This window comes from Psittacula echo (genome assembly GCF_963264785.1).
Source record: "Psittacula echo genome assembly, chromosome: 5".
Lineage (NCBI taxonomy): Eukaryota > Metazoa > Chordata > Aves > Psittaciformes > Psittacidae > Psittacula > Psittacula echo.
The window spans coordinates 82,060,017-82,076,461 of record NC_137739.1 but is presented as its reverse complement, the minus strand read 5'-3'; the positions used below and the strand labels follow the sequence as shown (position 1 = coordinate 82,076,461).

At 41.7% G+C, this 16,445-nt stretch overlaps 1 protein-coding gene across 1 annotated transcript in view; it reads left to right on the top strand.

Moving 5' to 3' along the window:
- The window catches only part of LOC308221333 (cytosolic phospholipase A2 beta-like), a gene marked incomplete at both ends in the record, with an annotated part of 28,035 nt that extends 14,554 nt beyond the window's left edge, over positions 1 to 13,481 (top strand). Inside the window, 11 exons of the mRNA XM_080618317.1 lie at positions 56 to 93; positions 983 to 1,118; positions 2,075 to 2,211; positions 2,473 to 2,695; positions 3,303 to 3,420; positions 4,464 to 4,601; positions 5,737 to 5,841; positions 6,475 to 6,660; positions 9,665 to 9,831; positions 10,484 to 10,670; positions 13,237 to 13,481. Of these exons, the coding sequence (XP_080474443.1) occupies positions 56 to 93; positions 983 to 1,118; positions 2,075 to 2,211; positions 2,473 to 2,695; positions 3,303 to 3,420; positions 4,464 to 4,601; positions 5,737 to 5,841; positions 6,475 to 6,660; positions 9,665 to 9,831; positions 10,484 to 10,670; positions 13,237 to 13,481 (1,680 nt within the window). The remainder of the gene's footprint in view (positions 1 to 55; positions 94 to 982; positions 1,119 to 2,074; positions 2,212 to 2,472; positions 2,696 to 3,302; positions 3,421 to 4,463; positions 4,602 to 5,736; positions 5,842 to 6,474; positions 6,661 to 9,664; positions 9,832 to 10,483; positions 10,671 to 13,236) is intronic.
- Positions 13,482 to 16,445: the final 2,964 nt, after the last annotated feature.

Below are 16,445 nucleotides of genomic sequence, written 5' to 3'. Positions count from 1 at the left end.
AAACTTCTCTTTTTCCCAGTGATTCACATTCCTGCTTTCAATTTTTTCTTTACAGAATGTGCCACTGTATTTGTACCTCCAACTAAATGATTGGTAAGAAGACTGGGTTCTTTTTCTCCAAAGGTTTTATTGCTCTTTGAACTATGACTCCTAGCACAGAGTGTCCTTTAGTTAGATACAAAGAATGCACATGACTAGGGGCAAACTATTATGATAATTAAGTCACCATTAAAGAGTCACCACAACAGATCAAAGTTAAATGTCCTTGGGGCAAAAGACTCACACCAAGATGCAGAAAACCCCCACCAACCTATGAGAGTTTCAAACAGTGAGGAACTTAGTCACTGAGTGTCCTTTGCATCAAAGAACCAAAGACTGAGACTGGAGGCTTCTTCAAAAGGGACACAGAAGCAGGAAGGCAAAGGGAAAAAGGAATCTGAAATAGGCAAAACATTCAGAGCCCATACATTACCCAAACCGCACAGGTGTTCTTAAGCAAATAGATTTGTGGCTCTCATGATATCAGTAGAAAGAAGCACAAGCTAGGGAAGTTGAAAAGGTGCACTGTAAAATAACGAGACAGACAACACATAAACCCAAATTATTTGAATATATTTTCATTGTACTTTTTCTGTATAAATCTGTGGTACAAATCCCCAGGAAAGACCTTGTTAAGTTCAAGTCACCCTTTGCTTAGAAATTATGTGAAGCAGTAATAGAAAGGATTCAGCTTATAAAGACACACAGAAGACTTTCGTTTTTCATATTTGCTGCCCTTAGCTGGCAGTAAAACTTACACTGAAACATTAGAAAATAAAGACCATGTAGAAGCAAAGCAGTTGATTTCTTTGAAACTGGAAGGTGGATTTCTGTCTCTAAATCTGAACAGTGAATCATAGTTTTTTACGATATTTAGCTGACTGCAGTTGTTGAAAATAGATCCATACACATTTTAAACACCATTCCTATGCCTCTGTTTCAGCACAGAAAAACTAGATGTGCGCTTAGGCTACGATTTATGCCGAGAAGAACAAGAATTCTTGCTAAAAAGGAAGAGAGTGGTTGCCAGTGCCCTGAAAAGGGTGCTTCACCTGGAAAGAGATCTGCATAGACACGAGGTCTGTGAGTTGGAATCCAAGCTTGGGGGGTGGGTCTGTTCAATTAGGATTGGCACATCTCCCCACAAAATTCCTAGTAGTTTTTGCATGTTGATGACAACCCCATTGATGTGAATGACAGCAGAACAGAAGTTCTCATTGTGGCGTACCCATATTCATCTAAAATTTCAGCTCAGCTGTTCATGCCTCCATTCTCAATAGGTCAAATTCCGAAGGACATAATGTACTACTCTTCAAAACCAGAGCTTCCAACAGTGTGATGCAGTGGGTCAGCAAGATATGAGGTGTTGGTACATTGTGTTAGACACAGCCTAGTCAGACAACACAAACCAAGCAGGAAAACAGGAGTATTTGAAATTCACCTTGCATAGATATTTATGAAATCATTGTAATGTCCCTTCTTTAGACTTACTTCCACAAAAAGTCAAAATTCTTTAGGGTGGAGAAAGAACATTTTATAACAAACTCCAGCTGAAATGTTTTGTTGCCAAGATCCAAGGCAAATTTTTAAATTAACATGATTTTCTTGCTGGAATAATATTTGTTAAATAGATGCTCTCCAAAGAATAATTTTGTCTACTTGATATGTTTTTTTTTCTGAACTTAAATCCATTCTTAATTACATTTATTGCAGTTTTTGTTATTTATCCTAAAATCGTATCATTATCTTTTATTAATCATTCTAATTCCAATTATAAAGAAGAAGTGAGGAAGGAAAGTTAAAATTCATTGCATATTCAAAATCATCCAAACTCATCCAAGCTTTGGGGTTAAGGGAACCCACTGAGTATCTGGAGTTTAATATAAAGAAGGTACTGGTAAAGGCTGGCAGAATGTTGCTTTAATTTCATTGTCCTCCAAAGAAGTCTCCTGAGGAAATTAAAAGAGCTGTAATTAGACTTGTCCATGTAGGCAAGTGAGTAACTTTTTGAAGATAATACTTATGTTTTGAACAGGTCCCAGTAATAGCTGTTATGGCAACAGGCGGAGGCCTCAGAGCAATGTCAGCTATGTTTGGCCACCTCATAGCTCTCCAGAAGCTCAATCTGTTGGACTGTGTTACCTACGTCACCGGGGCTTCTGGCTCGACATGGTGTGTATAGCAAATGAGATTTGTATTTGGAGTGACTCTTAGACTACATTTCTACACAGCGAGAGAGATGCATCTCTTTCAAAGTCTTACATTGTTAATAAGTGAATGTAATTCCCTGATAAAGCTATTACTGTTGACTCAATCATAACTTCAGTTTACACTTGTCAATTCTCTCTTGTGATGAAAGCAGTTGGGTCAATATAGTAATTTTTCAGAACTATCCATATAAATGGATTATTTTCCCATATTTCTGTTATTTAGGACCCTAGCAGACCTGTATGAGCATGCCGACTGGTCACAGAAGTCTCTGGAGGGGCCACTTAAGGCAGTAAAAGAGCAAGTGACAAAATGCAAGCTCAACCTTATGTCTATAGAACACCTGAAGTATTATCACAAGGAACTTGCTGAAAGAGCAAAAGCAGGACATGTGTCATCTTTTACAACTCTGTGGTCCCTTATTCAGGAAATGTTTTTACATGAACGGGTATGTGCATGGTCCTGCCACATGTTTGGGAAATATCCAGTAATTTTCGTTAGAGCTTTACATGTTGAGGGCATGACATAATTTATGGAACAAATCCAAAGTGAATCCCAGTGTGATTTGTAAACAATGACAAAGGATCTTGTAGCCAGGATTTTCCATGGTAGCTAATGGTTTGAAGTTGCCTCTGTGCTAAGGGTGCCCAACAGCTGGCAACTAGTAGGAAAACTTGAAGAAATAACTGAGCAATCTCCCCCTGAAAAGTCAGGTCTTTTGAAGTCTGTTTTAGTTGGACACTTAAGAGCTAGAGTAATCTGTCCTCATGTGAATATTAGTCTCAGCCTTAGGAAAGATCTGTGGGATGCAGGCAATTAAGGCACTTTGATGTTAATGAAAAAGTTACTAGGAATCAAAAAAGCAATCAGGAAGAAAAGTGCAGGAACATGAAGGAAGAAGTCTCATAAAAATGGGACTTATAAAAATGTGACTCACAGATTTCTCTGGGCTGTAAAACATTTACCATCGATCTGTACCCAGATAGATTGTATTGGTGTTTTTTGCCTTCTGCTCTTCCAGAGGTTTACTGTGGTTTTTTTATCTCTTTGATTAGCCAAGAAAATACAAACTCACAGACCAGCGCAAAGCATTGGAGCATGGACAAAACCCATTGCCTTTCTATTCAGTCCTCAATGTGAAAGAGGAAAAGTTCAGTACATTCAGATTTAGAGGTAAGTATTCCTAGAGTTTCTTCTGACTCTAAGTCACGACAAAAGAGAATTTGGAGGAAAGGGGTTGTGTGTGTGTGTAGAAGGGGAATACCTCTGTTGCTTCCCCTGACTTGGTATTCATCTTTTAATAAAATGTCTTTTTTGCAAACTGCTGGATGTTGATTACAAAGAGCAGATCTGCTGTATGACATCCTCAGGCACAAACAGGGTGTTTCTGAAGAGCTGAAGTTCTAGTTTTGCCACAGACATTGTGAGTGAGTGTGAGCAAATCATTTGATCTTTTTCTGCCTCAGATCCACACCTATAAAATGGTTTTGATGGTTCCTTAGTTTATAGAGGTGCTGTGAAACGTAATTGTCACTGCCCTAAATACTACACTGATGGAAGTACGAAAATGGAGTGGAGTATGATTGCTATAATGGGTGTGATATGACTCCTATTAAATGGACACAGACAACATTCAACAAAAGGTATTAAAATGAGCAGATACTGGAAAGAAAAAGAACAGTTAGTGCTTACATTTGGTTTGGTTTATAGCTACTATTCTACTGCAATACATGAACAAGACAGCATGAGTCAGGAAAGTGCACTGCCATGCCCACACTGTGATACTTTCTAGTTTGGCGCTGATGTGTCTTCAGGCTGCTTTATTATATCAAGTAGGCTGACAGGTTTGGGTTAGTAAAGGTTTAATGCCAGTCATTCCTTGCAGGCTGGATCACACTTGCATGTTGTGCGTTTGATGCTCTTTGTTTAGAGAGCAAGTGGGATTCCAGAATCTTTATATAGGAATATATATATAAGCTTTTGAAGCTAATGTTAGACTCATTCTGAGGTGAAAAAGTTAGTTCTTTTTGTATGCAAATTATCCCTCAGTTTTCATGAAACTAGACAGTGTAGTTTGCAATACAAAGTTACTGACAGTTGAGAGCTGCTGAGACAAGTAAGGCCTAATAAGCCCATGGATAGCTTCCTCCACAGGGTAAAGTTTTGTTTTCTTACTTTTATTACATTAAACCTGCTATGTGTCAATTCTTTTGTAGAGTGGGCAGAGTTCTCTCCTTACGAGGTGGCCATACCAAAATATGGAGCCTCGATTCCTTCAGAATACTTTGACAGTGAGTTCTTCATGGGAAGGCGAGTGAAGAAGCTGCCAGAATCTCGGATCTGCTATCTGGAAGGTGACCTAGTAGTGCAGTATATTTAATTACAACATGGTAGAAAGCATGGTACTAGCTAGCCACTGGTCTCTATACAATACTGTTGCCAGCAAGTCTTCACTAGGTCTTGATTCAAGGGTCTTTTTATCCCTTTTGTACACTGCTGCTTGTTGTAAAGCTTCTTTCCTCCTGTCCTCCCTTTTAACCTGGGCAGATTTGGGAAAGTTGCAGCATGGTTCCCTTTCCCATTTTCTGAACCAAACAAGAAGGTGGAGAAGGCAAGTTGGGGCAATAATAAGCCTTTCTTCCCTGAGCAGTCACCAACTGTTCAACTTCATTTCTAGACAATGCATTGCTGAGGTAGAATTGGAAGGAACTGAAAATAAAACATAACTCATGTAGAGCATGAACATGTAGAACAACCCAGAAAGGTGAGAACCATGAGAGCTTTGTGTGTTGAGAATGATGTCACTAATCTTCCCTACCCATAAGGATGAAGGAAGTTCTTTTAACCTCCCACAACTGCTTTGACTAACTGTTCTGCCTGTAAAGGTGAAGAAAAGGAGAAAAGTCAGAGGAATCCATCTGCCCAGGCAGATTTTAAATCCTTGCCAGAATTTTAGCTATTGAGACCAAAACCAATGATCCAGTGGAGACAAAAACTGTATTTCTTACACTGTGAAGACTGCTGGAGATTGTATTTGTTCCTCATGTGAGTATCTGGCACAGGGCTTAATGACAAAGGACAGCTCTTTCTTTTCCAAAAGCAGACTTACATATGGAGCCAATTCTATTTTGATCCTGAAACAGTTGAACTCTACAGAAACAAAACATGCCTGAAAGGAAAAAAATGGGTCTTAGATCAATTTAAAGAATAAATATGTTTAAGGAGGGCTTTACGCTTATACGTCTTCTCCATACTTTTACTGCCTGCTTTCTTCCACAAGTGCACAGTTGAAACTCTAAAACATCGTTTGGGTGACTGATACCTCTTATTTTGTTGCTCTGTACTATACAGTGGATTGTCTGTGTCGTAATGGGGTCACTTCATGTGAGCCAATAATAAGCAACTTGTATCCAATAATACGGATACTTGTAATAGTCAGTATTTAACATGTGGTGGTGCAGTGTTTTTCCCATGTGGTTTGACTTGCAGGTCTTTGGACAAACATCTTTACTAGGAATTTGCTGGATGGCTTGTACTGGTCCTCAAATTCAAATGAATTCTGGGAACGATGGGCCAAAGATATGGTAGATATAGGTAAGAAAGAGTTTCAAAATCAGTATTTTGACCAGATAGTGCTTCCTGTTCAGGGAAGGATTAAGAAAGATACACTATTGCTACTGTTTGTGAGTAACCCCTCACATGTTCTCCCTAAACTGCTGCATGATGTGTTGCCTCACTGGGGATCTTTCACCTGTAGCAGAATGATCCCTATGTGATGGTTATTTTTATTTTTATTTTATTTTATTTTATTTTATTTTATTTTATTTTATTTTACTTTAGTTTATCTTATTTTATTTTTTTATTATGTTTTTTTTTTAATACTCAGATGCACACTTCATGCTACTTACAAATGTCTTTCATTTAGAATTTGCTCATGATCTACTAAATGAGAAATGCAAATGAGAAGGGTGACTTTTACTTGTAGGCAAAAGTACAAAGCCACTGTGTCGTTTGAAAGAGTAAAAGACAAAAGCTGTGCTTGCTTTAAACCAAACCAGATATCTCTTTGTTTAAAAGGGGTTGGTCATGTGCATATGTTTTCAAGCAAACTGCAAGAAACAGGGAGGGGGGGGACACCCACAGGAAGACAATGGGCAGTAGCCAGTAAAGGTGCGTGGCAGAACCCGTTGCTGACGTTTTCTTCTCACAGTCTCTTCTCTATTTCAGAAAAACATTCCCCTGAGGAAGACATCACTGTCATCGAGCCTCCTTCTTGCTTGTCAGGGAAGCTGTATGAGATGTTTCAGGACATTATGACCAAGCGTCCACTTCTGGGAAAGTCTCATAACTTCCTGAGAGGCTTAGAATTTCATAAGGATTATATCCACCAAAGAAAGTTTATTGAATGGAAAGGTAACTGCAACAAAGAGTTAGCTGCAGTGTGCAGGTAACATCTCAGATATTTCTTTTCTTTTATTATACTTTGGGAATCTCACATTTAGAGATGTTTTCTCAGGGTCTGGAAATCTGCTGAGGTGGAACTATGTTCATGGTGTGTGTTTCTGAAGGGTAACAGGTTAAAATGAACTGTTCCATGGGTCACTCTTTCACCTCCTGAAGATATCTGTAATTTGTGTCAAAGCATGCTCGTCTACAGGAAGTTTGTCACTGCTTAGGTACAGTAGTCAAAAGACTCGGAAAGGGTAGAGTCCTTTGAGGTCAAGAAACAAAGGTAATACCGGAAGTATAAAATAGCAGGTTATTATGTGGATCAGATGAAGGAAAGGACAGGTTGCAAACATGTGGTTGCCCATATGTGTGCTATTACTGCTGGATGATTTATCCATCCAGACACCTCTCTAACTCTTCAGAAACAGAAATACTAGGGTCCAACAACAACGAGATAAAGCCACGCAGGTTTAGACTGCAGGTAGAATGTGTAGATTTCATGTGTAAATCCAACAGCAATTTCCTATGGCCTGTGCTCTGCAGGCAGGCAAAGTAAACAGTTGTGACAATTTTACCTCAAAACCTATGGAGCAACTGTGAAATGATAGCAAAGTGATGGAGCTGAGGCTTTGTGCATCAGAAACCTTCCTGCAATCCCAGCATCCCCATTTATCTCATGAGCAGGTAGCAGTGTGGGAAGACCCTCCTGGATTAACATTATCAAGGTGTGTTCTCTGACTCCTCTGAGTCCTTCTCTTTGGTAACTTGTGTTTTCTCTCCCCCGTTTCATGCAAGTTACAACACTTTTTGCCCCTGGCTGCCACTGCTACATGCTGACAGTGGCAAGAGATGGTGGAGCTTTTTTGTAGGTGAAGGCAGAGCCTGCAGTTTAAGTGCTTTCAAAATGTTCAGTAAGCAAAAAGTCCATATTCTAAAGAGTCTGCTCTAAGAAAACAAGTGGGAGAAGGAGAAAGCAAGTAGCATAAGAAGGGTGGGTGAGAGAAGGAGCAAGTGAGTATCTTAAGAAGGTGGATGGGGGACAAAATTGACAGACAGTAAATGCATAAAAAAATCACTTTCCTTAATTTTTTTTGACTAGTAATTTTGTAAAGGCAAAGGGGTAGAAGCAGATTTCAAGCAGGATTTGGAGGAAGAGAACACAGAGAAACTGAAGCCTACTTCAGGTTAGATATTCTACAAAATAAAGTAAAAGAGGTGAAAAGCTTGAAGTCTGGAGTAGGAAAAGGGAAACCGAATGTCTGGAGTAGGAAAACGTAGCAGATTTTGTATCATCTTTTGGCTATCTGCATCACGCCAATCTAAAGCCAAGTACGGATCTCTAGGAGCAGGAGGAGATGCCAGCTCAGTGAACAGAAATTATAGTCTAATGTTAGGTGAAGTCTCCTGAATATAGCTGTGTTTTAAAGCTTCCCTGCAGCTCAGGTTGTCTGACACATTAAAACAAGACTTTAAATGCCATGAGAGAAGCCTATTTTTCATGGTGAGAAATTTGAGAACTCGCAGCCTGGAATTAGTGTAACGCATTTACAGGAGGGTTCATGCTTTCAAGGTTGTTCCTGAGGCAGGACATACTTAAAGTCCCTTTTTGGGTGTGGGATGGAAGAACAAGCTTTCCCAATGAAACGTCTACCTCTAATTCATGTATCCAGCCATGAGAAAACGCTGCACAGTTCCATCTCTGTGATAACAAAATGGGGGTAACGGGATTTCAACTAAAACTGTTCACCAAGCCAAAAGAAGGGCAAAGTAAGCTCTGTTTCTGTGAGGGACTGCAAGCAAATGTCTCTCATTACAGCAGAATCTGTGAATTCCCAGCAACCACGAATGCTAAAATAAGCAAATAATTTTGTGAAGATCTGACAGTGAGGGAATGGAAAAAAGATGAGTTATTACTTCAAGCTGCTGTCAAACATTCCAGGCCCTGGAACAAGCTAGAGCTATTCTGCATGGTTTAAATCAACATGAATGAGACCAAGGAGGAAGAGAGATTGAAAGGAGTGAAATGCTGGAACTTACCTGCAGTATTTTTGTGATCAACAGTTTCTTAAAATACCTAAGCACAAATGATTTAAGGCTCAAGGGCTCTGCTCCGTGCTTTGCTCCCTCATTCCATGAACTTGAGGAACACTCTTAAACCACTATTTTGATATTTAAAACCATGGTGAAATGTTTCATTTTCCATGGGACTAGAAATGGCACAGGGGAGCGATAATGGACTTGCTGTCTATAGGGCAGGCTGGTGGGGTGTAAGCACAGGAATAGAAGTTCAGCTATGAGAAGTTTATGAGTATAGATATCAACTTACCAGTTGGCATAATCCCTTTTGTCTCCTTTTGATGTTAACGTGAGGTTTAATTAACTCAAGCAATATTTTAAGCTGTTGGTAGGGGATGCTGTGAGCATGATGTGGTATGTTTCTGCAGCCTGGCTCAGATCATTTACATGAAAGCAGGTTGAAGTCAGATTTCTTACCCTGGGATAGGAGTCTAATCCGGAGAACGCAAAAGCAAAACAAGAGCAATGCAGACTGTAGTGACGTACTGAGTTTATTAGATCTGTTTGCTGCACTGTGAAACTGTTTGTGTTGTTTGCATTGTTTTTCCCAGTTCTTAGGGGAAAAAAATAAAATCGGCCAGATTCTGTATTCTGTGAGAAATCGCTCCCCAGAGCAGCGGTGAGGCCAGCGGAGCCTGTGTCTCACCTGCGTGCCTGGCTGCCTCACAGCCTGCCTCTGTGAGCGTGCTGGGGGAGTGTGGTAACAGGCCGGATGTGCTCAGACGTGCAGTTTGGAGGGAGTGCTCCTGAGGCCATGTTTGTGGGCTCGCCTTATGGAGGGAGGTGAGCCTGGTCTTGAGGGCAACCAAGGGGCTGCCCTTAGCACAGACAGATTTACTGAATCCTCCTTTCCTACCAATGCGCCACTAACCGTATTAAAAATGTTTTTCAGACTCTGTGCTGGATGCTTTCCCTAACAACCTGACACCTCTGCAGAAATATCTTTGCCTGATAGATGTTGGCTATTTCATCAACACCAGTGGTGCAGGGCTTTTCAAGCCAGAGAGGAATGTAGATGTCATTATCTCACTTGATTATGGACTGGGGAATGTGTTCAAGGTGAGAAGAGCAACAATGGTGCCTTGGGTGACATGGTTTAGTGTGAGCTGTCCCTGCCCATGGCAGGGAGGTTAGAACTAGATGATCTTAAGGTCCTTTCCAACCGTAACTATTCTATGATTCTATTCTATGATTCCTTGCTGTCCTGGTAAAACTGTTTGTGTGTTATTAATACTTTTAAGAAAGCGGCTCTCTAAATCTTGATCATATAGTCAAGAGCAAAACAGTCACCAGATCTCGGAGGAGGAAAGAAACTTCCTCCAAGACTAGAACTATAGAAACTGTTAGGCTTTTTCCTCTATAGTGGATTGCAGCATATACTTTCTAGGATCCTCAGAGAATGCAGGAACAATTGGTTACTGGAGATATGACCTTGATCTCTGTCGGTCTGTCCTCAAGACAAGTTCTAAGCATGGCTTTTGGTCATTCCCTCTAGCTGTAAAAAACTTTAACGGATGATAAGAAGCATCTTCCAACTTGTGGTGAGTGATGGCAGAATGCAAGGTTATACTATGGCTACTTTGTACTACACATTCATTAGAGAGTGATTTTAAGGACTGAGTTAAGTTGCCATAGTATTTCTATGATACCTCAATAAACCTGATTCTTGTCTTAGTATTATCTTTAAGGCAATGACATTCTGTTTCCACAGCAATTAGAGATGACATACAAATATTGCAAGATACAAAAAATCCCATTCCCGAAAGTGGAGATAAGTAAAGAAGAAGAGATGAACCCAAAGGAATGTTATGTGTTTTCGGATGCAGAGGACCCCAGAGCACCCATAGTAATCCATTTCCCCCTGGTGAATGACACCTTTAAGGAATTCAAGGAGCCTGGTAAGTTCAGTCAGCAAAACTATCTAGTTGAGTTCAGGCCAGTTGTCTTTCCAGAGCATGGATCCCAGTTGTCCTTTGTAGCAGTAATTCTAAGTGAGGGCACTGCCTTCATGTGAGTGAGACCATTCTGTCTCCTACCCATCATGGTCATACACATCTATTTGCCTGTTTCATTGGGCCATGAAGGAGCATGCCCATCCATCTGTCAGGACAGGCTTAGGTTACTACATTCAGCTCAAAGTACGTAAGTTTCCACCATGGCAGAGGAGGAGGTGTCACCTCTTCCTGTTCATCTAGTCATGTTAATCTTCCCACCACAACCAGGATTATGTTCCACATTCGCAGGGTGAAACTGTATCTCTGATCTGGTAAACCATGATGCAACAAAGATAGCTGAGTCAGATCCATGTCTCCACTGATAAGACTCCATGGACTGCTCAAGAGGCAGGTTAGCAAACCACAGCAGGCTCAGTGATGTTGAGTAAGACGCAGGACCTAACAAGGCTTTAAGCCACAACTCACGTGACAAGGCATACTGGAGAAGGCAGTACTTGCAATGGTAAGATGTTGGGGAAAAAGGCCAGAATTCTTTCTCAGTCTAGAAGAGACTGGGAACATCTGCCAGCTGCTTCTTGCCTCACTCTCCTCCTATTATTTTAAGACCTATCAGTAAGCAAGCAGGCTGGGCACTAGTTGCTTCTCCCATGGCTCTCATGCAGTTGGGTTGGTTCTGTGTGGAGGTCCAGCAGGCCCTGGGCAGGAGGGTTTGCCTTCTGGTGTTGTCTTTGCATGCAGGCCTGAAGCAGCAAAGACCATATTAGTACAAGACAGCATCAGCATAGACTAGGTTTTCCAACAGGTTATGGGATACTTGCAAAAATCAAACAGGCAGTATATCTTCTTATTGCTTTTGCTGTCTGACTTCCTTAACCTGAGACCTTCCTCTGTGCTGGAGCTCTTACAGTAACAAAGCTTGAAGTATCACACACATCACCTTTTGAGCTTCTGCTTTCCCTCACTCGGCACACCAAACAGAGCATTAGCTCTCCTTCCAGCATTACCCCAAATTTTACCATGGTATTGGATGGGACCACAGCAAAATGGATGTTTCTGAGGGAAAATCTGGAGAAGGTTATAAACAACAGGAAAGCAGATTAAGTAAAGCTCCTTTTCTGGTATCAAGTTCACCAGTGCTTAGAGAGTACTTGCAGTAGGAGATACACCAATAAAATCACATTTAGAAACTGTGAACAGAGGAGGTACCCAGTAAAAGGGACCAGGCCTGTTTGGTAGAGGCTGGAGATGGTCCCAATGGCAATACACAGTGAGATACGTCCATTGAGCAGTGACAAGCAGGTAAAAAGGGTGTTTTACATTGTCTCTGAATGAAAGATGGATGAGATTATGTAAAGCAAAGCAGCTGCTGCAGCTTCTCAGTGTGCCAGGACCAGATTGATGAGCTGTGACACTCACCTGCATGTCTCTGAGCAGCCGCTGATTCATCAGTCAAGCTGACAGCCTGCAACTGATGTGGGTGGTTTGGGAGGGAAGCCCTTGGCAACCTGCTTGTGTGGATTTCAAGTTTAACAGCAGAGCTTTTCATTTCTAGATGGCTGGGAGACACCTTGTGGAATGTGGGTACTTATTTATCTTGCTTTTAACTGTTTAAACTCTAGAAAACAGAATCAGCTTGTGAAGAGCCCATTCACATCGCAATTACAGACTGTGATTTTGTGTGCTTAAGGCAGATGCAGCTGTATCTGGGTGTGGATAGCACACACAATACGTCTCTCTGAATATTGGGAGGCTCAGTGAAGCAAACCTTGGACATTTCTAATACAGCAACTTCTAGCGAGAGCCTGTGCCCAACACCATCAGATCACACTGTTCAGAAACTACTAGGTTAGACTAAAACCTGCTACGTCTCAAGCAAAATTCATGTGTCATTTTCATGCGGTTCTGGTAGACATTATAAGGAAAAGCTCAGCAGTCTGTTTGCAGCCCTGCTGACAGTTATTCACAATGCATTTGTGATTTGGGTGTATTTGTTTCAGACTGCAAAGAGACAAAGAAAAAACATAACTCTAAACATTTTGTAGAAGCATAAATCAGAGTCTGAAGTCCCTGGTGGAGGTAATTAGGGTGTCTTTGTGAGTAAAAAATTGACCTAACAGAGGGGGTGGATATTGGCAATATCCAACATGTATTCCAGGTGTGTGGATTGTCTGAGAGTCATGGGGTTTGGGAAAGGATCTGGACCCAGGGGCACGCTGCCCAGGAATGACTGTCTGGGAATGACTGTCTGGAAGGGCAGGACAAGGGGGAAGGTAATGATTCCTGCCAGCCCTGCTAAGGGATTTCCAGGTCTGAGCTTTAGCAGGAGGTGCAAGGAAGAGCAGCTGGAAAAGCTGACCAGGAATGGCTCTTCCAGGCTGTGGAGGGGTGTAGTCTTTCCTGGAGGCTGTTTTTAACATCAGGTTCTACCAAGTAGATCAATCCCCTCCAATACCATGTGTTTTATGCTCCAGATTGATCTCACTGTGGTGGCTTTTGTCTTTCTCTGCAGGGGTAAAGCGCTCTCTCTCAGAGATGGAGGAAGGCAAAGTGAATCTGGATAACAACTGCTCACCCTATTACCTCATTAGGCTAATCTACTCCTCTGAAAACTTTGACAAGCTTGTGAACCTGAGCACATACAACATCCTCAATAACAAAGACCTGCTCCTCCAGACAATCCGGAGTGCTGTAGAACGGAGGAGAAGCAGCAGGACTTGGAATCTCCCCAGCTACTCTAGAGCTGGATACCGCTAGGCTGGGTTTTTGCACTGTCCCCCACTGAAGGGGACAACAGTCACATTACAACACATCACAGTCACATTACAACATGTCATAGTCACATTACAACACATCACAGTGTTCATTATTTGCAAGAAACTGAGGAAACCTGTACATTTCTCATCTTGCCTTGTTCAAGTTCCTGGCTTTCAAAAGGGTTTATTTAGGCTCCTTCCCCCAAGCTTTCAGACCACAAGAGCTTCACACTGTGGTCTTACTTGTTAAGAAATTAGGGTCCTGGTTAGCAGAGATCTTCCAGGATCCTCCTGATATTATATAATATGGTGGTGGTGATAGTGATAGTTCTTAAGAGCCTGTCACCTCAATCCTGAGCCTGTTGTCGGTGTCTTTTCAATGCTTGGTTACAAAGCAAGTCCTGGCCATTTGCATTCAGTGATGTCCAGATTTTCAGACAGGCTGAGCAACTAGAATTTGCACTGAATTGGTGGGCTCAGCTTTGAAGTCAGGCCAAACAGTCATATTTATCTGTGAACAATGGCCAAACTGCAACGTGAGCAATCGCATTCTGTCTGGCCGATTACCTTTGCTGATTTAGAAATGATTCCTTTTTTCCATTCCTCTGCAAGAGCTTGGCACAGAAACACTGCTCCAGACTGCCATGAGGGGGGCAGTTACATTTCAAGGAGAGAGGACATTACCTACAGAGTGAGTACGGTGCTTTTGAGCATTGGCTGGAGGAAAAATTCCGCACAGGGCATGAGTGATTGATTATATTGATTTATATGGGTAGTGCCTTTATGCATTAAAATGTCAAAAGCCTCAAACAAGCTTTTGATACCAGAAATTCAAGGGGAATAATTACCATAGACTCAAGTACAGTTAATTTAATAAGACATAAGCTAGTGCTCATTATGTATGTCAACTGAATGTAGGATAACATAACTCACAGAGTGCACAGCCATTGTATTTGCACACCCAGATTTTTTTCCTCTTATAGTCTTCTACCCCTAACATCATAGGCAAGGTATTTTTAATAGGTGCTACACTAAAATAGAGCACAAATAAGAAAAAGGAAATTCTTTATCACACCTTTTTGCTGGAGGAAAATGTTTGGAAAAGTGACACCTGGTTTTCATTTGCTTTGGAGTGCAATGAGAGACTTTGCATTGAACTAGGAGCCTGGAACATCTTAATAGCCCTCCAGAATCTGAAAGGAAAGGATGCTGAGCAGCATGAAACAGAGCTCCACAGAAGTCAGAGAAGTTTCCAGACTTCCTAGTGCTGAAGGATTTGGACCTGTTTCTGGCTTATTTAATCCAAACATAGCATACTCATTGGGATCTCCAAGGAAAATCTTATACATTTCTTCTCTGTTGGAAATCTACTTCATATCTAGAATTGGTTTTAGTTGAAATCCAAAATTACACCAAGAAAGAGAAATGGAGCCCTGCCTTTTTGGTATATGTAGGCAGTATTTGAGCTCAAAGGGAGAGCATTTATGAAAGGCTTCATTGACTGAACCCTGCGTCTACTAAATGCTGCTTCTGCTGCAAGCAATGTCAGTGAATATGCCCCAGCAAGATTCCTTGTGCAATGCGTATTTACTGAGCTAAGGAAGACTTCATGAAACCTGAGGAGTCTTAACAGCTGGAATGCAACTGTACAACTGAATTCAGGCCATAAGAACTAATTGGATACTGTCTGCAAGAAAAAAGTAGCCATTTTGAGTTGAAAGATGAGATGGTAGCAGGCAGCTATCTCAGAAGAGAGAATCCTACCAGCAGGATCTGCTACCTTCCTATAGGACAGCAGTACATTCTGACACAGTATGCTGTGATGCAGATAGATGCACATACAAGCACATGTGGCTGTGTGCACGTGTACACAGGGTGTGCACTGTTTTCTTGCTCCCCTGGCTTGTCCTACAAAGAAACCTCTTCCTACAATCTGCTTGCACAGAACAAAACCTGATTCCAGCTTGACCGTGGAGAGGCTGCGTGCTCCCATGTCCTGTGTCCTGGTATACCCTGATCCACCCAGGCTCCAGCACTTGGCCTCACAGCCAGTTGGTGCTTGACCCCTGCTCACTTTGGCCAGGAGGTGAACAGAAAGGATGGACAAAAAGTGAGTAATACCGCTGTGCAGCCTGTCTCCATGCCCTCACTGTGATGGTGCGCTTGGGGAACTAAATTATTGCATCTTCCAGCATCATGGTGTTGCACAGAAGGTGCAAAGGGCTGAACAGCTTGTGGCGAGTCCCAGCAATACCAGCTTTTCTGCTGCAATGGTTAAAGAAGTCAGTTCAGTCAGGGACATTGGCATTCTCCACAATAGACTGCTATTTCTTTTGACACTAAACCAGCTAGGGACAAGACCACCAATGGTGTTATGTGATTGCCTTTAATTTATGCATCCATCCATATTGTAGATAGGAACATCATTTTACCTCATCTACCTAGTAACTGGGGCGTGTCTGGTACATTCATAATGCTGCTAATGCAAGCAGAAATGTCCACTAAAATGTGAAAGAGCCAAAACCCCCACAGGGTTCTCAGGTAACCCTCACTCAGTGGAGAATAACTTTTCTAAAGGACTGTTAAACCTTGTTGTAGAGTGAAGGAGGTAGCTGTAGGTAGGGAAGGAGGTGGGAAGGTGGTGTGATCTCCCCTTGACAGGAAAACTGTCACCCAAGGTTGTGCCAATACTTAAACTAGGGCCAGGGACTGCTGTTCAATCTTGCAGCCCAGAGACACAGACAAGGACATGCCCCTTGATCTCCTTGGAGCCCCATGTGGTACCGCTGTAGCCTTAAACAACAATAGTTTTTAAAAATACATTTTTGCTTTTCAGACCCTGAAATGATGTGAGGGCAGTATCATTGCCCGTCACAATGGTATCTGATTGGCTGTTTGGTTGTTTTGGTTGGTTTTGTAGCATGACATTGAAGGGGCATGTTGCTGGCCTGATGGTGTGAGGGCA